Source organism: Gordionus sp. m RMFG-2023, chromosome 3 (genome assembly GCF_954871325.1).
Source record: "Gordionus sp. m RMFG-2023 chromosome 3, tfGorSpeb1-WG-v2, whole genome shotgun sequence".
Lineage (NCBI taxonomy): Eukaryota > Metazoa > Nematomorpha > Gordioida > Chordodea > Parachordodidae > Gordionus > Gordionus sp. m RMFG-2023.
The window spans coordinates 24,083,256-24,107,686 of record NC_088777.1 but is presented as its reverse complement, the minus strand read 5'-3'; the positions used below and the strand labels follow the sequence as shown (position 1 = coordinate 24,107,686).

The 24,431-nt window shown below is 25.4% G+C and overlaps 1 protein-coding gene across 1 annotated transcript in view; it reads left to right on the top strand.

The window, feature by feature from the left end:
- Positions 1 to 24,431, top strand: part of LOC135926534 (clathrin heavy chain 1-like) — a 78,707-nt gene that overhangs the window by 44,756 nt on the left and 9,520 nt on the right. The window contains exons 22-26 of the mRNA XM_065462443.1: positions 15,092 to 15,275; positions 17,272 to 17,464; positions 23,132 to 23,289; positions 23,383 to 23,547; positions 23,654 to 23,810. Coding sequence (XP_065318515.1) covers positions 15,092 to 15,275; positions 17,272 to 17,464; positions 23,132 to 23,289; positions 23,383 to 23,547; positions 23,654 to 23,810 — 857 coding nt within the window. The remainder of the gene's footprint in view (positions 1 to 15,091; positions 15,276 to 17,271; positions 17,465 to 23,131; positions 23,290 to 23,382; positions 23,548 to 23,653; positions 23,811 to 24,431) is intronic.

The window sequence follows — 24,431 nt, the reverse complement described above, 5'->3', positions numbered from 1 at the left end:
GAATTTGACATTCATAAGGTCAATGCCCTCTGATTCATATTATAATTTTACATATATTATATTTTTTAAAAGATTCTATATCATTTATAGATGCCAAATAATTAAATACTAGTCTAGGGCGACATTTCGGAATGAATCTGACAATAAAGTAGATATTTTGCACACCCTTTACGTTGATTCTCCTTCAGCTTCATCAACTCCAACACGAGATAAGTGTTGTTAAAAAGCTGAGTTTTTACGGCTCCGACCTCGAGGTAAGAGCCGAAAAATTGGCTAGGCTCAAGCCGGTTCAAAAGTTGGTTCAAACCGGCTCAGGACATGGCTTTAGTCAAACTTTGAGCCAAAAATTATTTATTTAAATATTTAAAAGAATATAATAAAAAAATTTTTTGTTAAAATTAACAATTATGACAATTGTCACTTTTATATGCTACATCTTTATGAAATTTTAATTTAACATCTTTACAATATATATTTTTACCCATTTGCGTTAAAAAAATTCAAAAAGCTTTAAAAATAACGATTATGACAATTGTCAATTATCTAGGGTACATCTTCACTGAAGTTTTATTTAAACATTTTAGCAATACTTATTTTAGCCCATTTACATCAAAAAAATTTTAAAAAGTTTAAAAACAACGATTATGACTATTGTCACTTTTATATGTTACATCTTAATTGAAATTTTAATTTAGCATGTTAAAAATAAATATTTTTATCCATTAGCTTCAAAAAAAATCTAATATATTTAAAAATATTGATTATGAAAATTGCCAGTTCTCAAAGGAACATCTTCATTGAATTTATAATTTAACATCTTTACAATATAAATATTATTTTACCCTTTATGTCAAAAAGTTTCAAAAATGTTCAAAAATTTACGAATATGACAATTGTCACATTAAAATATTTTTATTAAAAAGATTATATAAAATAACATAAAAAAATTATAAATATTTAAAAATAAATTATTTAGAAAAAAACCACATCTTTTAATATATACTAAAAAAAATAGATAATTTTACAAAGATGATTAAAAACTATAAAAGATTTAGTTAAAAGATTATTTATAATAAAATTCTCAAAAATGATTTATTTACAAAGAAGATTTAAAATTCTTATCAAATCAAAATAAAATGTATATATATATTATAAGGTAAAATCTTTGTTGATATTGAAGATAGAAATATCAATAACAACTTAAGAGATTGAAAGATGGTGGTTAGACCAAAAATAACATTAAAAATGTCCGGGCCGGCCCGACCCTGAGTATATAAATCACGGACTATGTCTAAATATTTTTAAAAAAATCCTTGCCAGGCCTAATTTTCATTTTGAAAATAGGATCCTGAACGGGGCCATGCAAATTACCTCTGCAGCTATCTGATATTAATATTAAAAAAACCACATTTAAAATTTCATAAATAATACTTAATAGTAGTGTTGCGTAATCGGCTAAAAACTACGCCTAAGCCTAAAAATCGGCTAAAAATAAATTAGTCAAGAATTCTGCATCGATGCATAGCATTAATTATTATTTATTTATTTTAGAAAAATAATTTATTTTATTTATATTTAATGTAAATATTTTATTATTATCAACAAATAAACATGATATGATTTAATATTTTTTATTTATCTAATATATATAATCTCCATAATCAAAACGTGATCTTTTTCGTATCTTCCTAATGTATTTAAAATTTAAGGTTACTATATAGTGTAATGTTATTTTTTTGCTCTCTACGAGAGTCGAACACTAGCCTCCCGTTTCAAAGTCGTATGTTTTAAGCATGCACCAACTTGAATATAATTAATTTTAAAATATTAATTGTATATATATATTAATTAATAGCTGATATTTTTAAAATTTTGCCGTTTATCATACTAGCTGACGGGGTTGAAGGATAATTATTTAGTTTGTGTGTATGGTACTAAATATACTTTATTAATAAATTTTATATAAATTTTAAAATTTAGGAAAAAAAAGAGATGAAATTGTTGCAATGTATACCGTGAGCATGTATTAGAAATATCAAAATTTAAATTTGTGATGGAAATCATATTGGATAAAATTTAAAATAGTGAAGCTTTAAAATTTTTTTAATTTTAAATATGGGCTAGACATTGGTCTGAAATTTTTTTTTTCAGAAATCGCCAGGCCTGATTAAAAAACCAAGCCCATGCAACTTATTTTGATTTTATTTTTAAATGAATTATGACTTTTATATTTTATTTCAGTTCTCAACTAACAAAATTATTATGGTATTTGCAGGGCTTGAGAAAAATTTCCCAACAATATGGCTTTCAGAGATTTACCTATCTCCAAGCTTGGGAAAAAATTACAAAATTTTTATGGGTTGGCCAGGTTTGAGAAAAAAAATTTTAGGCCAATGTCTGGTCCATATTTAAATTTAAAAAATTTTCCATATCTATTTTAAATTTTACTCAATATGATTTCTATCACAAATTTAAATTTTATTCTAGATATAAAATTAAATGTAAGATATTGTTATTAAATAAAAATAATATTTAAGACATTGTTATTAAATTACAATAGAAATAAATGGCAAAATTTTATGTAAGTTGCATGGGACTTAGTTTTTTGATCAGGCCATTAAAAAATTTCTAAGCATCTCTATTTTAAATTTTATTCAATATAATTTCTATCACAAATTAAAATTTTATTCTAAATATTAAATTAAATTTAAGACATTATTATTAAATTACAATAGAAATAAATGGCAAAATTTTGGAAAAGTTGCATCGGACGTGGTTTTTTGATCAGGCCTAGCTGTGTCTGCAAAACAAAATTTTGAGGCCAATGTCTAGCCCATATTTAAAATTCAAAAATTTTGAAGAGTCTATTTTTAATTTTACCCAATATGTTTCCTATTACAAATTTAAATTTTGATATTTCTAATACCCTTAATGCTCATGGATTACATTGCAACAATTTTACTACTTTTTCTCCTAAATTTTAATATAAAGCATATTTAGTACCATATACACAAACTAACTAATTACCCCTCAACCCCGTCATTTTTGACGGGTTATTAGCTAGTACTATTATATTTTAAAATGAGAATAAATTTATTTAAATGTAATATTCTTTTTAATACAATTTATTAGTGATTTTCACAATCTTCTTTGTAAATATATCTTTTATTGAGGAATTATATTGTAAATTTTATTTAATAAACAATCTTTTAGTGAAATCTTTTTTATTTATTTTTTATCATTTTTGTAAAATTATATATATTTTTATTAAATCTATATAATTTTTTAAAAATATTTATATTAAACTTTTTTGATGTTATTTTATAAGATCTTTTTAAGTATAATATTTTAATGTGACAATTGTCATAATCGTTATTTTTAAAGTTTTTTGACGAAAATAGGTTAAAATAAGTATTGATTACATGTTTAAATAAAAATTTAGTGAAGATGTACCATAGAAAACTGACAATTGTCATAATCGTTATTTTTAAAGTTTTTTGATTTTTTTTTGACGAAAATGGATTAAAATAAGTATTGATAACATGTTTAAATCCAGAGTTGTTAAAAGATACTTTTTAAATCAGTTTCTAAAAAGTTATCTTGATACAGATATAATTTAAAATGTATCTATGTTCAGATACATTTTTTATTATATTCTTAGATAAGGTTTGAATAAACCCAAATTAGGATTCTATTGTGAAAATTCATGAAATGATCTAAAAAATTTATTGACTCGATATCACATTTATCAAAATATAACTAAAATAATGATTTTTAGATATTAATAATAATATATGATTAAATGATTATAAATAATTATTAGATTTCAGTAACAACCACTGTCTGTCGACAAATATAATTTTTTGTGAAGCTAATGTTTTGATCATTTTTATAAATGAAGGATTTTCAACATTTGAAAATGGCTGAATGCTATCTATAATAAAATCAGTTATTAAATAATCTAAAGTGGTTTGGGTTAAAGTTTGAGGTCTCTTGGAATAAAAATCAATGGACGATGAGCCTAGTCCAATATTTTCTTTAATAGATTTTTTCTCCTTCACCTTTTTTATTTGGATTAATAGTGTTTGATGTTTTCTCTTAAAATTTAAAATTAAAATTGTAAACATTTATTTAGTATCTATACCCTTAAATGTTTTACAATGTTGCAAGTTGAGGTAATGCTAACTGAAATTTGCATATTTTTTGGTAGACATGGCAAACATTTTACTAACAGAGATTTGTTTTCTTTATTTTGAGATATTATTTTAAAATATGGACTATAAATTGGCCATGGAAGAATGTCGTCATTTTCGTCATCAATATTAATCTTAAAATTAATATAATAGAATAAAATAAAATACCAATTCCATTGCAATTAAAAATGGCAAATTCCTTTAGATGGATTGTAATATCAGAATTTGCTTGTTATTGATAACTCGTACATAATATTTAATTAATATTAATATATTCTTTTTTATATATAAATTTTAATATTTACATATATATATATATATAATTTTTTATTATATTAATATTAAATTATATTCTCATATGAAATAAAAAAAATTTTACATTCAAGTATTTTTATTTATAATATAAAAAAGCGTTAAATAAAAGTATAACAAAATGTATCTAAAAAGTATCTAAAAACAGATACAGATACCTCTAAAATAATATCTAGATACAGATACCACATTTTTATAATTAGATACTTTAACAACTCTGAAATTTAGTGAAGATGTACCATAGAAAAGTGACAATTGTCATATTTGTTATTTCTTAAGTTTTTAGATTTTTTTTGACGAAAATAGATTATAATAAGTATTGATAACATGTTATAAAATTTAGTGAAGATGTACCATAGAAAAGTGACAATTGTCATAATCGTTATTTTAAAGTTTTTGATTTTTTTTGACCAAATTTGATCAAAATAAGTAATGATAACATATTTAAATAAAACTTCAGTGAAGATGTACCATAGAATAGTGACAATTGTCATAATCGTTATTTTAAAGTTTTTTGATTTTTTTTGACGAAAATAGATTAAAATAAGTATTGATAACATGTTTAAATAAAATTTAGTAAGTGACAATTGTCATAATCGTTATTTTTAAAGTTTTTTGATTTTTTAAAATAAGTAATAACATGTTTAAATAAAATTTAGAAAAGATGTACCATAGAAATGTGACAATTGTCATAATCGTTATTTTTAAAGTTTTTAGATTTTTTTTGACGAAAAAAGATTAAAATAAGTATTGATAACATTTTTATGCAAAAAATCAAATTATACATTTAATTTAATTTTTTTATTTCTACAATTAAGACTATAATTAAAAAAACATATATTTGATAATATATCCATTTTATGTTGATATGAATTATAAAATTGTATTTAATATATAAAATTATTTAGATTTTTTTAATAAATATGAGACCCTCTAGATTTTCTAGCAATAAGCTTCTACGATGAGTATCTATATCCCCTGCCGTACTGAAGGTAAACTCAGATGATTCCGCAGATAAAGCACTTTGTCTTTTGTAAAATATTTCCATAATTCAGATACCAATATTTAAAAATATTCTTTTATTTAAAGTAAAAATAATAAAATTGGCGTTATTATTTAAAAAGATTTAAAATAATTAAAACTTTGGGTGTTCCTTTCTATTTTTATAAAAAACTTTTAAAATACAATAATTCTATTTTAAAAAAGAATCAAATTTAGAGGCTGTTGTGCATTTGCATTGTTTAGAAAAAATTTATTTAGAAAATATAATAATGTAAAATAAATATACATAACATAAAATAACAAAAAAAAAGAAAAGTTAAAAGACCGGATCGGTTATTTACAGGTATGGATCCGATCCGACATTTTTGGAAAACGCTAAATATCGGAGCCGATTCGATCCGATATTTAATATCGAGCCCTACTTTTTAATTCCATGATTAAGCTTTTCAAAATATTATGAAAGAATATTATTATAATATTAAAGTCAAATGCATCTTTTTACCTTGAAATACTTTATAAGTTTGAACTGCTGGACATTGAGGTTGAAATATTTGTGTTGGGATATAATTTGCATTTACAAAGGAGAGTACCATTAATTTTCTTTATTGGTTTAAAATATATTTCAAATTGGGACCAGACAAGGGTTAAATCATCTTCATCTGAAGAAGTACTATGGACATAATATTCTTAAAATAAATTATAAAAATAATAATATCATTATTAACATTTACTTTGAATTTTGATTGAATATTAATTTCGACACAAAATTTAACAACGAGAATTCAAAATAAAAATGAAAGAAGTGGTTGATATGTATTAAAACTCGGCTTAAATTATTTATATTAAGAATTAAAAAATAGATAAAAATAATTTTATAATACAATAAAAAATGTTTTTCTATTTGTTGATATTTTTTAAGAAAAAATATAAAGTAACGAGTAACGTTTTGCGTTCCGTTTTTCAAAAAAAGAAACGCGTTACCGTTACTCGTTACCTCACGAAGAAGGTAACGAATGATGTTCCTTTTCTTCAAAAAAGTAACGTCGTTAGTAACAACGTTACTTTTTAGACGTTACTTTACACCACTAAATATAATAATAAATAAAAAATATAAAAGATGAATCAATCCTTTTTTATTTTATTTTTTATAGCTGATTCTGATTATTTAATATCCATAGTCTTTTTTTTTAAAAATGAATATTTTTAAATTAGGTGTTATACTCAAAATGATTAAGCAACTGCTGAGTTTTCGGCTAAGCCGGTTTGGCTCAGCCTTTTAACAACACTAGTCGAGAATATATATTGATTAATTAATCATCCCTTTCAAAGGGCGGAGTCCTTTAAAATAAAAACAATATATAAAATCGAAGCCTCATTAATGGGGTATCAAAGTTTTTGCATTGCAAATAATCGACATATTTATGGTAGGGATTATTAGAAGTAATCGGATGAAAGATTGCAAGTTAAAATGCTATAGAGACTTTAAAAAAAGGTCGCTGGAGCTATGTATGTGAAGTTGACAAAAAAGAAAATGTCAAATGGTATGACTAAGTTTGTGCACGACATCCTATCCTTTGTCGGTGTTTATCCGATAGTAAATGTAAAAAGATGGTCACTAAGTACCAAAAAATATATTGAAGTTCCAAAACTAAATATATTAAAAATATATAATGAAGGTATGGTTGGAGTCGATTTACATGATATTCGAGTACTATCTAGTAGATATGAAAGGAAAGAGGTTCTACTTGAGAATCATTTTTCATCTCATTGATATGTGTGTGAATTAAAGAGAATAAATTTATCAAACTTATCCAATTTGAAACATATATTGTTAACCCATTGTTATCGGCAAGGAAAATTAGTAAAAGAAAAGCAGGATACCTTTGAATAAACAGATAATTCAAAAAAAAGTTTTCCTTTAATGGCGCCTATATCTGATATCGGATATGACAACATAGGTCATTAGTCGGATGCCTGCGAAACGAGGTAAAGATGCATAAATGCATACTCCAGAATAAAATTTGCAAAATGTAATATATATTTATGTTATAACTAGACCCGTGCGCCGATACAATCAACGGCGGCGGTTTTTTAAAAATTTTTTATCGGCGTTCAGCGGAGCGCCGATTTCGCCGCCGCCTACTAAATTTTCGGCGGCGGCTGCACAATATTTATTTTAAAAATTTTATTAATGAATTTAATTTATAATGTATTTCATTTTTTATAATTTATGTAGGCGATCTTTTCTAACACATTGCTAACATAGTTTAATTGATCTTAAATTATTTCCTGTCTCACCCCAATTTAAATTTATGTATTTTCTCATTCTCAGAAATAGACTAAGGAATTTTATTTTTACTTAATCAGAGTCATATCAAATATTCTATTGATTTTTATTATAATTAAAATAAATTTGGAATGCAGGCAAAATATGAAGTATGAAATATAATAACGTCGGTCTAGAATTGGAGTGCTCCACTTGCGCAAATGTTTAAAATGAGAAAATCAACATTAAAGTTTAAAATCAAATATAGGAAAAACTTATTGATCAATTTAATTAAAAATTTCAAAGATAATTTATCATATTATTATTAAATTATTTTCTGAAAAATTTTAGCTCAAAAGATTTAAATATAAAATTTATTTGATAAAATAAAATGCAAGTGATGCAAATATAACACTTTATGATTTTTATTGATGTTCAAAATGATCCATTTACATTTTTTTATCCAAATTAACACTATATCTTAATTTTTTTTTTCTAATTTATATATGTAATAATGATCTTTAACAGGAATTCATGAAAATTCATCACATTTTTTAGAAATAAAATCAATAATTGAAACTTCCCTCAAAGTACTCCTTTGAAGAATCTTTTTGTCTGTTTCCAGTATTTTGATATAAATTTTTAAAGAAATAACTAATATGTTTATTAATTATTCAAGTGTTTGTAAGAAAAATTATCTGCAAACTCTAACTTTAACATTCTCCACTTTAAAAAAAATATAAGTATGAATAGTTTTTATAATTTAAAGAATCTTTTACCCTTCTCTTACATGGAGTCCTAACAATAAATTTGCTATAAAATGATCCTTTAGCTTCATCAGCTAAGCTCCAAAAAGCCTCATGAATTTTTACTCTGATCTGGATTCACTTTTTTATGACATTGAAATGTACATTTATTAGAATCATCATTCTGAACCATTCTTGCTCTATATTGATATATGCCTCACCACATCCCCTTATTCTTTTTCTTTCATATGCTTTGCTTCTAGAAGTTGAAGGGTTAGGTAAAATAAATCTATATTTAATGAGCAAGTGATGCTTAACTCTTCAATACTTCGATGGGGTGCATGAAACCCCAGGCTTGCTAGAATTGATATTACATAAAAATGCTTTCAATTTTTTTTTAAATTATCTCATTTTTCAAATTATTTTTATCATTTATTATCATATAAAAGAAAAAAAAAGGATGTCATAATGCTATCAACTGTTCTCTATAATAAAAATATAGATAAAAATGATTCAAACAAGCCTGAGATGATAACATTTTATAATATGACTAAAGGTAGGTTAGATATGGTGTATTAAATGACAAAAATGATATTATTTTAAGAGGTCTTATACACTTCTAACATAATATCAATTAATTCATATAATATAAAAAACACAAAAATCCACTACAAGGAGTAATTTCATAATGTCATAATATCAATTCTTCAATATAAAACATGAAAAGTTTATAGCATTATGACATTATGAAATTACTCCTTGTAGTGGATATTTTTGTGTTTGTTATATTATGTGAATTAATTGATATTATATTAGAAGTTTGTAAGACCTTCTTAAAATTATATCATTTTTATAAAATGTAGTGATATCAAAATAATGAATTATAATAAATTTTAAAAACAATTATTAATAAAAAATTTACCTTGACATTAAAATAATTTAGGATAGATATGGAATGAAAATATTATACTATTCAATATAGAAAAGCCAAAAATTAAAAAAGAAGGGAAATGCAACACGTGATTAAATAAGATAATAGGATAGGCCATGCATATGAAGCAAAAATTACATCGTTATATGTAAATAGCGCAAAATTGACTGTGCTATAACTTTGGCAAAAATTAATATTTTTTAATCGTTTTTATTTTTATATATATTGGAAATAAATAAGTTATTATCCACTTCTAACTCAAAAATTTTGAAAATGTCGAGTGGAGCAATCCAATTCTAGACCGACGATAAGTCAGAATTCAGATTTAGCAAAATTATAATTGTCATGAATAAACAGTATTTTATCAAGATTTGTGGGACATAAAGAACTCCTTTTAGCATTGAGTATTAATCCAGCAATGGAAAAAATTCTTTCGCTGGGTGTACTGGTTGCAGGTACGCAAAGAACCTTCCTAGCTAGATTAGCAAGCATAGGAAGTTCCAGTCGCTTTTTCTTCCAAAAGAGCAATGCATCTTCTGGAATAATATTTTGGCTGAGCAAAATATGGCATTCTTGTTGAAGATTAGTAATATTGTTATAATCGTTAATAGGAAGGGAATGTTTTCGAGCTAATTTCGCTATATAAGAGCATGATGTACCATCCTCGACTTGAATTTCACGCTGAGCATTTCTATCATGCTCTAAAAGTTTTAAATGTCGTATTAGAAATTGCAATGATGTCGTAGAATTTAAACAATATTGAGATTTTGAAATCTTAGATCAAGTAGAGTTGCTAATATCTAATGTCTAGAATATAATTTTATTAATAAAAATATAAAATAACTTGAAGTTCAGTGATCGGAAACCTATGGTCAGGCTTTTTTTTCATATTTTCTTTTAAGGCTATTATATCTGATCAATCAGATTTATTGATTTGTATATGAGCTTCTATTTCACTGCGAAATAATAACCCTAAGTATATTGTAGATCCTTTTTGGGAGGAAATTCCACCGACTCTCGGAATGGATTTAATACTGCATAAAGCTCATCTATCATATCTTATTTATTATTAAAATGATGCTCATAGTCCCCTAATCGGACGCTTCTTTTGACATTGGCCCCAGCATCAGTTATCATTTGTATTATTTTGGCTTTTAAATGGAACTCCTCTTCAATACTATCAATCTCAGATAATATTGTTTCCCCAGTATGCTTTTGAATCACATTTCTAGTTGAGGGTAAAATATTTTAAATCAAAATTTTCATCTAAATGATGAAGAAATGATCGGTCCACAAATCAAAAGTGATATAACAAAATTTTGGTCCAGAGTCAATCAAATTTAAAACATGCGCCTTTATAGATAAATAAACATCGTCTAGTGCACCCCGATTAATGGTTGTCCTATTTGGTAATTCTGACGAGGAATCAATTATCTTATATTTCAAATTTTTGAACAATTTATTTTTTAATCATCATTTTATATAAATTTTAAACCTTTTAGAAAGTCTGTCCTTCCTTTATTGTTTATAGAATCAAATGGCATTAAATCTAAGCAGACATCAAAATATAATTTCGCCCTATTAGATTTCATATTTATTTTAAACATTAAAAAGATATTTAAAAACATTAAAATAGTTAGGGCTGGAATGAAACAAATTATAAATTAGATATAGATTTAACTTTCAAAATAAAGCTTTACATAATTAATTTAATAAATTTTATATTAAGTTTATATATTAAAAAGTCATTTAAAAAATATAATAATTAGAGTTGGAATGAAACAAATGATGAATTTGATTTAGTAGTACCTTTCAAAATAAAGTTTTAAAAAATTATATATTAAATATTACTTTAAAAAGATATTTAAAAAATATCAAAATAATAAGGGCTGGGAATGAAACAAATTATAAATTAGATTTAATGTTAGTATTCAAATTAAGATAATAATAATTTAATATATAAATATAATTAATATGGTTTCTAAAAATTACACACGCCGCACCGCCATAATAAAAATTGGCGGTAAGCCGTCTCGCGTCGCTGATCTCAATCGGCGGCTTTTCCGGCGTGAGCCGGCGGGACACAGGTCTAGTTATAACTAATATAGAAAGTGTTTTTGAGATTTTTATAATAAATAGATATTTGTATTTTTTATGCCTGATGATGCTAAATTGCATCATCATTTTTTTTACTTGTAAAATTAAAAATATAAGTTGGAAATTTTTTGGGCATCTATGGAGTGTATAAATGAATAATTTTAGATATGTACCGATATTTTTTATCTGATCGGATTGGGCCGATATTTCACCCATTTTAAAATACTGGCTATCAGCCAATATTATAAAATTTCCCGATCCGATCCGATACAAAATGGCGTCTTTAACAAAAATAAAATGTTATAAAATTTTTTAAAAAAGTTATATCTAAAATCATTTCAAATCCATTTTTATGTTTATTTTTTTTTATTAATAATAATTAATTAATAAACATTCTGCCTTATTGTTATTTTTTTGCGCATTCTGTTTATAAAGTGTGCGATAATCTCTTCAGAATCAGTTTTTAGTGAAGCTGGTGATATTGACAGTTAGCATCGCGCAGGCTGACCTCTGATAAATTGGAAATTTTGGTATTTCTAATAAGAAATCTTCGATATGTTAATTTTAAATATTATTTTAAATATTTATTTCAAATTTCATATATATTTGTTTATTACTTATTATGTATATAGATTAATGTATTATATAGTGCGCACATATTGAGCGTTTCAAACATTGCGTTGCAAACGCAACATTTTACATAAGTTCTTAAAAAAATGATTTTCTTTTGAAAATTATATTATCGTCTGCGTTTAAATATTCCTTTTTAGGATATAAGTAAGATATTTATATTACATTTTATATAATATTACACAGCGAATAATAATAAAAAGTAATGAAAAAGCAAACCTATTTGCGTTTTTTAAAATGGTTGCTAACGCCAAACTGTAATTTTACCAATTTGCACGAGGTCATTTGAAATGCATTATTTGCGCTTGAAACGCTCAATTTGTGCGCACTATTACTTATTATATAAAAGTGATTTAACAATAAAAATATTTTATATACTTATAGAATTGAATATAAACCAGAGACCTGCAGAGGTACCATTTGTACGGCCCAGCCCAGATTAAAAAATTTTCGGCCCGGTCTGGATATTTAAAAAAAGGAATCCCGGCCCGGCCTGGATTTTTTTTAAAAAAATTTTTTAAGCCCTGCTCGGAATTTTTTAAAATTATATTCGACCTGGTATATACAAAAAATTTATTATTTCGTATTTTATCATATTTCTGCGAGTATTATCATTTAATAAGCAAGTATAATAGCTAATGTTGTTAAACGGCTCGTTTTGAGCCGATTTTTAAAAACTGCTAACTCAATATTTTCGCCAGAAAAATATTGACTAAGCCTCGAAATTTCGATACTATATGTCTAGACCTTTGCTCCTTCTATTAGCAAAATTTTCAGGCTTGCATAATATTTTTCTGGATAAAAAACTGAGTTAGCCGTTTTTAAAAATCGGCTCAAAACGAGCCGCTTAACAAAACATATTTTTTTTTTATTCTAAACAGATATTTAGTATATTACAAATTGATACTATAAAAAATTTGTGTAAATAATATTTTGAGAATATACTATGTATTTATAAAAAAAATAAAAATATTTTAATTAATAAAAAATATAACATATATTATATAATAATGTATTTAATCCTTTGCATATTTATTCCATGGCAGGAAAACTATAATTTTGTAATAGATACTATGAGTGTTAGCTAGTGTTAACTCTCACCAAACATTATATTAATCATAACTATATATAATCATTATAACCATATCTAATTGACGAATATAATAATTCATGTTGTATAAATTTTTAAAAATAATACGGCCCGGCCCCCTGATTTTAAAAAAAGAAATTTTCAGGCCCGGCCCGGGTTTTTTTATAAAAAAATTTTCATGCCCGGCCCGGCCCTGGTTTATTTTAAAAATTTAAAATACGGGCCGGGCTTAGGGTCGGGTCTGCAGGTCTCTGATATAAACTATAACTGATCATTATAATGTATTTAAATGACATAAGTTATGGTATAGTTAAATTATAGATGTTATACTAATAAAAAGTATATTAAAAATTAAAACCATTGGTATCTTTACAGTATACAAAATTAGATATGATATCCGATCGGTAATCGGCCGATATCAATTCAGTATTGGAAATATCGGATCGGCCTCCAAAAAGTGGTATCGGTACACCCTTAAATAATTTATAGAAATTTTTTTAAAAATTATTAAAAAGTTGGGCATCAAAGGGATTAATGCACTCTGACAAATATATTTTAACAAATATATTACAGCTTATACTATAATTAGTTGGAAAAACTAGCTATTGTGCTTACGCTAATATATTCGAATTAGTGCTTCAAACGTTATTTCAAAAAATAAATACTTTATTTGTTACATTTGAAAAAGGAATGCATTACTTGTGAAAAAGAAAGGTGTTACTCGCTATTCAAAAAAAAGATAGAAATTTTTTTAAAAAATTTTGTACCTTTATTTTATTTATATATGAATTTATAACAATAAAAATAAATACATCTAAAAATCTAAAATATTAAATAAAATATATATTATGTAAAAAACATTTAAAAAAATTATCTAATTGGCATGCACCCTTTTTTGAAATTACATTTGACTGGCTTATTTCTAATCCGATTTTATGAGGTCAGATATAGAAGCTCTCTGCAGCTCTTCCAATATTGTGGAAAATTTTCCTACCAAATACTTAAGAAATTTCAGAAATGTCACCAAAATTACCAAGAATTATGCTAATTAATGGGATATAATTATGGTAGATAGAAAGGTGTATTTGAAAATTAGATTCCGCCATCTCTGTGGAATAGTTGTTATAATTAGATGTAATGAATATGTCGATATATGAAGTCTCAGCTAGGGGCTGATCCAGTTGCCAAGGGACGACGGTTATTCTATTTATTTTTTTCCCAGTAGAAAATAAAAAAATAATATATTTAGAATGTACAAGTATATTAAAGGAATCTGAATACTTAACATTAATTATATCAGTTATTTATGTAAAATAAATAAATTTATAAAAAAAACGCGATAATGATTTTGTTGTATTGCATATGCTATAATGTACTTGCTATATTGTTTTCATGGTAATACATTAATAATGAATTCACATATTTTTTCTCTATAATGTATTCGCATTAGTATTTTCCCTAAAATACACTTGCGGTAATGTTTTTACTGTAATATATTCACGATAATTTTTTTGCGATAATACATTCACTGTAGGACATTTGATATATTGTTTCCACTGTAACGCATTCGCGGATCCTTTCGCGATTTAAGTTTTATGGTCTTTTTTCAAATGCATAGTCTTTTTCAATTTCATAGTATCTTTTTTCAATATTAATTAGATCCTGATAGGATACTATGTAACTAAAAAAGTTATAATCAATTAAAATCAGTTTTCTGTCATATCCAACTTTTAAAATTATATACCTATAAAAAACTTCTTAGGTAATCATCTCTGATATCATTAGAAATTTACCCATGCCGTAATTATCATTTATGCTATTTAGAAATTTGCAAAATTTGTTGATTCTCACTGCCATAAAGGCTGATACGCCTCGTGTTATGGATTATATAAATAGGTTGGACAATTACGACGCTCCTGATATAGCCAATATAGCCGTCAATAATCACCTCTACGAAGAAGCCTTTGCTATTTATAAAAAATTTGACGTTAACACTGCTGCCATACAAGTTTAGTTATACTTTCACTATACATTTAAAGTATTTTTTCAACTTTCGATTGTTCGCTCTCTGACAGACTTCTAAGGACGTAAATTTTATTTTTATACACATTCCATCTGAATGATAGCTTATATATAAGCGATATTATACTAAATCATTTATATCATATCGCTAAAAAAATTATATTAGAGGTCTGCAATAGGCAGGTTTTTACCCATATTATTTTTAATAAATTGAAGTAAGTTCAGCTCATTTCCCCTGAAAAATATTAAAAATTTACCCGCCCATGCCCTCCCATTACTTTACAATTTTATTTAACCCGCCCATGTTAATTATATTTTAAAAAACCCGATTACGCCCGCAAGATATGGTCGGGCTGGCTAAAAATATGCTGACCTCTAAATTATATAATGTAAATTTTTTAATAATTGAATTGTTTAACATTAGAATATTAAGTAAAACAGTGTTGTTTAACGCTACTTTCAAAAGTAGTGCCCTAATAGTTACTAGTTTCAAAAAGTAGCTTTAACTATTTTTACACTATTTAAAAAAAATCACTTAATATATTATTTATTAAAAAATTAATATTTGTAATTAAATGATTTTTACACTATTTAAATAAAAATCATTTAATATATTATTTATTAAAAAATTAATATTTGTAATTAAGTGATTTAAAAAAACATATCATTTTTATATTAAGAATTTAACTTCTATGGTTGTTAAACTTAGACGAAAATATATTTAACATACACCATTATTATAGATTAATTATCTAGTATTATATTATATCGTTATCATCACTCTTATTTATCCTATCCATTTCATTTTCTATTATCTGATCATTGGAATTATACTAAAATATAATAATTCAAAATATTTGATATATTACCAGTCTTGAGCCATTTTATTTATTATAGGAATGGACGTGGTGGAGGGGCACGTGGAAGACTATCTTGAGAGCATCTATGACGATCTTGTACTGCTGGCTACAACTGAAACTGAATGAAAGGATAATATCATATGGAAGATGCTTATGGAAACAAATATGTTTAAAAGCAAACGAAGGAAAGACAATGGTGATAATCGATACGAGGGATCAGTAAATAATGAAAAAACAGGAACTTGGCTATGTGGTTTGTGTGGACAGGTTACTAGTAATTTAATCCAATGCACCCGTTGTCAGAAATTGGTGCATAAAAGATTTGGTAAGAAAAAACGCCTGATTATAGCAGATGGCCCTACCTGTAGGTAGAAAAAGGTTGTTTAGATATCGTCAATGGAGCTACTTTGGAGAACGTGGAAATTTTTTGTTATTTGGGCCACAGATTGATGTGTTGATTCCTCTATTGTTGCATATGCCAGATATGCATTGAAGAAGTTCCGAGAGATATTGTCTATTTCAAAAGAAAAACATATCTCTGAAATGGAAAATTTGTATCTAAGCTATGTAAGAAGTTGCATAGTCTATGGTGGTTGAAACTAAATGGGATGAGAGTGGCCAAATGTGTTGGGGTATCTATGAGAGAGAAAACAAGCGATAAATTGTGAGAAAGGATTGGAATAAAAGATATTGGAGTGGTAATGAGTGAAATAGACTGGGGTTGTTTGGGCACTTTGAATGAAAATTGATTGGATTAAAAGATATACTTCGAAGAAGTAATATGATCAAGTCCTCGAGGAAAACCAACGAGGACATAGATGAAAGTGATAACGGGTGATATGAGAATAATTGATTTTACAAATAACAACGCCCAGAACAGGAAAAAGTAAAGAAAAGGGGAAACTGGGTAAACCGCTAATAGACGATGAAGAAAAAGAAACAGTTGCACACATAAAATGATAAAATATTTTATGTATTTATAAATAGTTTTTATAGCACAACGCTACATTTCAAAAAAATTAGTGGGCTACTTTAACAACACTGTGTATTATAGCCAGTTTTGATCAAAAATGATACATCAACTAAAACTTATGATTTTTCTATATTTAAAAATTAATTAAGGTTCTGATTGATAACTTACACAATCTTGATCGAGCCTACGAATTTGCCGAAAGATGCAATGAACCTGCTGTTTGGAGTCTGTTGGCGAAGTCTTACATTCAAAATAATATGGTCAAAGAAGCAGTAGACTCCTACATTAAAGCCGAAGACCCATCGAATTATCTAGAGGTTGTCGATATCGCATCTAAAAATGGTAATTGCAAAATAAATTGTTTAATGTTGGGCTTGTTGAGAATTTTTTCACAAATGTTAAATATTACGAAAAGGCCCCATCTTGTTGAATTTTTTTGCACAAATTTTCTGGCCATCACATTTTTAACTAAGTTAGATTTTGTAATAAGATCATATCATAAATAACTTTCTTAGTTTTTGAATAATTTACAATATTATTATAGATTAGTATTTAACTTATACATCTATGCATATCCACAAATTTTTCACTAATCCGATCAGATATTACAAAAACCCGATCCGATATTTATATTGTTTTTATTTACCATCTATCTTTGAATCATTGTTAGACCTGTGCGCCGATGTCTCAATCGACGGCGGCGGTTTTTTAAATTTTTTTATCAGCGTTCAGCGGCGCGCTGATTTCGCCGCCGCCTACTAAATTGTTGGTGGCTTCGCAATATTTATTTTAAAAAATTTTTTAATGAATTTTATTTATAAATTAATTTATTTTTTAAAGAATTTAATTTATTAATTAATGTATTACAAATTTATTCTATCTTTTCTAACAAATTGCAAACATAGTTTAATTGATCTTAAATTATTTCCTGTCTCACTCCAATTTAAATTTATGTATTTTCTCATTCTCGGAAATAGACTAAAGAATTGCATTTTTACTCAAATCAGAGTCACAACACATATAAGAAATATTCTATTGATTTTTATTATAATTAAAATAAATTTGGAATGCAAGCAAAATATAAGTTATGAAATATAATAAGTCAGTATTCAGATTTAGCAAAATTATAATTGTCACGAAGAAATAGTATTTTATCAAGATTTGTGGGACATAAAGAAGTCCTTTTAGCTTTGAGTATTAATCCAGCAATGGAAAAAATTCTTTCGCTGGGTGTACTGGTTGCAGGTATACAAAGAACCTTCCTAACTAAATTAGCAAGCATAGTAAGTTCCAGTTGCCTTTTCTACCGAAAGATTAATGCATCCTCTTCTGGGATATTATTTTGGCTATATAAAATATGGCATTCTTGTTCAAGATTACTAATATTGTTATAATCGTTACTTGGAAGGGAATGCATACGAGCATTTAGCTATATAAGAGCTTGATGTTTGACCATTATCCTTAACTTGAATTTCACTCTGTGCATTTCTATCATGCTCTAAAAGTTTTAAATGTCGAATTAAAAATTGTAATGATGTTGTAGAATTCGAATTTAAATATTCTGAAACAACTTTAAGATTTGACTGGGATCAAGTAGAGTTGCTAATATCTAATGTTTAAAATATAATTTTATTAATAAAAATATAAAATAAATTGAAGTTCAGTAATGGGAAACCTATGGCCAAGCTTTTTTTTCATATTTTCTTTTAAGCAAATAATATTTGGGCAATCAGATCTATTGATTTGTATATGAGCTTCTATTTCACTGCGAAATAATAACCCTAAGTTTATTGTCGATCCTTTTTGGGAGGAAAGAAATTCCACTGACTCTCGGAATGGATTTAATACTACTTAAAGCTCATCAATCATATCTCATTCATTATTAAAAAGTTTTAAAGATTGTTTTCCTATTTTATTTAAAACATGATTTATAATAATTTTGTTTACACTGCAAACACTTTCTAGCATAATTAATATGCTATGCCAGCAGGTAAGGCAATTTAATTTTAAAGTTTTTGCATTAATTAGATTGGTTGGTGCAATGTCTTCGATTCATCAGACATATGAAAATGGTCATCAAGGTATGGATCAGAATCATCAATATCCAAGATATTACCTGTCTCATAAATTTATTGCAGATATTTATGTTCAGCCTCAATTTCACATTCCAAATCAGCTACTCGATATCTAATGGCTGAAATAATTTCTCTAATTTCGCCTTATTAGATTTCATATTTATTTTAAACATTAAAAAGATATTTAAAAAATATTAAAATAATTAGAGCTGGAATGAAACAAATTTTAAATTTGATTTAGTTTTAAGTTTCTAAAATAAAGTTTTAAATATATATTAAGTAATACTTTAAAAAGATATTTAAAAAACATCATAATAATTAGAGCTTGAATGAAACAAATTATAAATTTGATTTAGTTTTAACTTTCAAGATAAAGTTTTACATAATTAATTTTATAAATTATATATTAAGTTTATACATTAAAAAGACATTTAAAAATATAATAATTAGAGTTGGAATGAAACAAATTATGAATTTGATTTAGTAGTAACTTTCAAAATAAAGTTTTACATAATTAATTTAATAAATTATATATTAAGTTTATACATTAAAAAGATCTCAAAATAGAGCTGGCAATAAATAAACTAAAAATTTAGTTGTTTTGAACTTTCAAAATAAAGCTTAATAAACTTAATTTAACAAACCAGTTTAAAATTTTAAATGAATAATAATAAACAATAATACTAACCTAAGAGCCATTTTTATTTTTTATTGTTGCTGCATCTTGGTGTTAGCTTTAAAAACATTTTTAGACTTATTATTCATTTTTCTGATAGTTTGTGAAAATTTATTAAGTGCCGAGATAGATTACTTGTACTTATATTTTTACTAAAACATTTTATTTCTTAACTAAAGTATAAATATAAGTCTAAAATAAAAATAAATTACTGTGAAAATGAATTAGGTTTATTCGAATCTTCCTCATCTTTTTTCGCCAATTTTAAGCAAGGTTCACAATAAATATAATTAGGCACTATTGTGCTTTTCTTATTTTCATTCTTCAAAATAAGATTTCCACATAGATATAACTTGATTTATGATTAGTAGAGAAAATTGTTATTTCATTGTATATAGGGTGGTTTAAAACGTGCAAGTCCATAAAAATAATTAATATGAATTGTTTGTGGAAATAAAATATGATGTATGAATGAATGTAAATGATATTCACTAGTCTATTATATATAGCAATAGAATACAATTCATATTTTAATTATATTTGTTATATTCAAATTAAAATAATAATAATTTAATATATAAATATAATTAATATGCTTTCTAAAAATTGCACACGCCGCGCCGCCGCCATAATAAAAATCGACAGCGAGCTTGCTCGCGCCGATGATCTCAATAGCGGCTTTTCTAGCAATACAGGAGTGAGCCGGCGGCGCACAGGTCTAATCATTGTCCAATCAATATTTTCTATTTAATAAAAATCAACTAAGTTAATTATCTCATTTAAAATATTTGCAATGTTTATGTGTAAATGCAGAGTTGTTAAAGGATCGACGATCCTGAATTTGATCCCAATTTGGGTAATTTACCCAGATTTATGATTTTCCTTTAAATTAAGGATCTTGGTCGACTGTTAAATATTCGATCTTTTAAAAATTTATTTGTTACTTAAAAAATATATAAATAAATTAAAAAATTTTTAAATAAAATTTTATTATCCATCTCCATCATAATTTAGCATCCTGCACGATATTTTATATTTTTCTCGTAAATTTTATCAAGATAACATTTACTAATTTGATTTACAACATTAAAGTTTTTTTTATTCACTTCAAAATGAAATAAATTATTTGGGTATTTACAATGTTTATTATAGATGAAGTAAATACACATACCGTTATTGAAATGACAGATATAAATGTGATCCTTTTCCTCAGCTCCACATAATAATGTTAATTATCATTTCTTAAAATATAGATTTCCTTCACTCTGAGGGCATTAGCATATTAGCAGCAATACACTCAAAATTTAAGCTTAATTGATCTTATATCAACCTACCCAAAATCTGTTGGTGAAAAAATTATTCATTTGGAAAACCTGCAGGATCAATTACATGCAGATGCTTTGTGGAAAAATATTCGCAAAATGTGCATAAATAATTTTTAAATGATGATTCATTTATTTTGAATACTGATATAAATAATGTTTGAATATAATTTAGAATTTTTTTAATTATTTAAAGGCTAATTTTGATTATAAATAAATATATTAATATTGTTTTATTCTTCTATTATAATTAATTTATTTAATTTTTTTATATTAGTTAATTTATCATCGAGCATTCAGAAATTTATAAAATAAGAAACGCGATCCATTTTCTTAAAAAAGGTTAAACCTGGATTTCTTCTTTTTTTGAAAAGATCATGATCAGAATTCGGGGTGAATGTAGTGTTGTTAAACAGCTCCATTTGGCTGATTTTTAAAAAGGGCTAAATTTAGATACCAACTAAAACATTACCTAAGCCTCGAAATTTTGCCAATAGAAGCCCAGATATTTCTGCCATATGTGGCAAAATAAATAAGCTCGATAAATTTACTTTTGGCCAAAATCTTGAGTTAACGGTTTTTAAAAATTGGCTCAATCGAGCAGCTTATCAACATTCGCTGAATTTGTCGTGTGATATTTTAAAATATTTTTCTTGTTGCAGACAATAAAACAAAAGATAGTGTAAAATTTTTTACTATTTTTTAACACATTACAACAAATAAATTGTATTCCGGTCCGATATTTGTTGAAAACACTAAATAACGATGCCGATCCGATATGTAATATCGGCACAACCCTAGTTATATAGCTTTTAAAACACATTAAAATAAGCATATTATATTTGTATTGAAATGGAATTATTTTAAATATTAGCTTGTTCAAAAAAAATATATCAATTTTTATCTCTATGGTAACCTATTAAAAATAAAAAAAAGCGATTATCCTCTGCCTTATTTTCTGTGCATAAATTGTCCAGCCTGGTCTAGAAATATTTTATGTACGAATTGCGCGCCCAACCCATTAAATTTTTTTGATGAGCCGGGCTTTGTCGATCTCTAATTAGATTAACCCAATCATTTATTTTTTTAAACATTGACTACCAGCTGTTTTCTATACTATAATCTATCATTTATTTCTTTGTTTTCTAATTATTTTTCATATATTCTTAGAATTCGTTTTCCTATAATCTAATTTTTTTTATTTGATGCTGATAATGATGCACCTTATAAGTGCATCGGATTTAAAGTTTCCTAAATATGATGTATCCTAAATTTGTATTTTTAAATAATAAACAAAACCAATAAAATTTTATACAGAATTGTATAAAATTAAAATATAGATAATCAAGGATATAATGATAATATGATAAAAAAAATATGACTATTATAAGTACCTTGAGAATTAATTACATCTCAAAGATATATTTTATTGCTTACCAAATATTCACAAATATAAATTACGATAAAATTTAAAATACGTATTAGTATTATATTACAACCAATAATGGTGTGGTCAAAATTTTAAGCCCGTGGACCTAATTTTAGTTTTTGCTCATTTTACGATAAAATTAGCGTTTATTTGTAAAAAGAATTAAAATACATAAAACGGTATTTTCAGTTCCATTTTTATGAAAATAAAATCTAAAATAAATAAAATCATCGAAAATATATAAATTTTTGGTGTTTAGAATTTTCCTTTGTTATAAAGATAATAAAAAATTTTAAATATTATTATTAAGAAATTAAATAATATATAAGGTAATATTAATATGTAAAAATAAAATAAAACACATGGATCGGATTTTTAAAAGTATCAGCACGTTTTAATTTTAACCTCTTAACAGCACTATTAGTTATTTGTATGAAAATATATTTGTCTGGAATTTTAAAAATCATATATTAGCCATGTATTAACATTTCCTCCTAATTTTTATAGAAAAATGGGAGGATATTGTACGCTATTTGCAAATGGCAAGGAAAAAATCACGAGAAAGTTTTATCGAAACGGAATTAGTATACGCCTACGCCAAAACAAATCGTTTGACTGATATGGAGGAATTTATATCTGGGCCAAATCATGCCCAAATTCAACAGGTTTAAAAAAATTATATCATGACTGATTTAAAATTTTATTAAATTAATAATCATAACAAATTATGGATCATATTATGAGTATTCTATTATTAGATTGGAGATCGATGTTTCCAGAACAAAATGTACGAAGCATCAAAACTTTTATTCAATAATGTATCGAATTTTGCGAAATTAGCTATTACTTTGGTTCATCTGGGCGAATATCAAGGGGCAGTCGATAGTGCCAGAAAAGCTACAAGCACTAAAACATGGAAAGAAGTTAACAATCAATTAAAATTTTTAATTTTTATTAGCTATATTTCTGCAATTTTTAGAATTAATCAGTCACTCAAATTTTATTATATACATCAAAAATTACCAATAGGTGTGCTTTGCATGTGTAGATAATAAAGAATTTAGATTAGCTCAAGTTTGTGGTATGCACATTGTTGTTCATGCCGACGAGCTAGAAGACCTAATTAATTATTATCAAGATAAGGGTTATTTTGAAGAACTTATACAATTGCTGGAAGCTGCATTAGGTTAGATTTAATATTAAATCCGCTTATTAATATGCCCTCATTTTCCATATTTATTAATAAAAAATATTTTCGCAATAATTCTATTACTATTTTTGATTTTATGAGTCATATTCTCATGAATTATTAACCTTACTATTGGTGTTGCGTAATCGGCTAAAACTTAATTAGTCAAAAATTCTGCTAATCGTCCTTCAGCGTTCCGTAATTTATTTATTTTTAGTAAAATAATTTATTTATTTATATTTAAATATTTTATTATTATCAACAAACTAACATATAATATGCGTATATTATATTATGAAAATGGATTTATTTATTTGTTGTTTTTATAATTAAAAAAATAATGCTGCTATTGTATTATTTTTGTTACAATTTATTAGTGATTTTTACACCCAAAATTTTAAGCAAAAAATATTTTTTGAAGTTCCAAAAGATTTTTGAACATATTATGATTTGATAAGAATTTTAAATATTTTTTGAGGAAATCTTTGATGATCTTTTAAAGTTTTTTTTATCATTTTTATAAAATTATCTACTTTTTAAAGTATACTAAAAGAGATGGTTTTTTCTAAATATTTATATTAAACTCATTTATGTTATTTCTATGATCTTATTAATGAT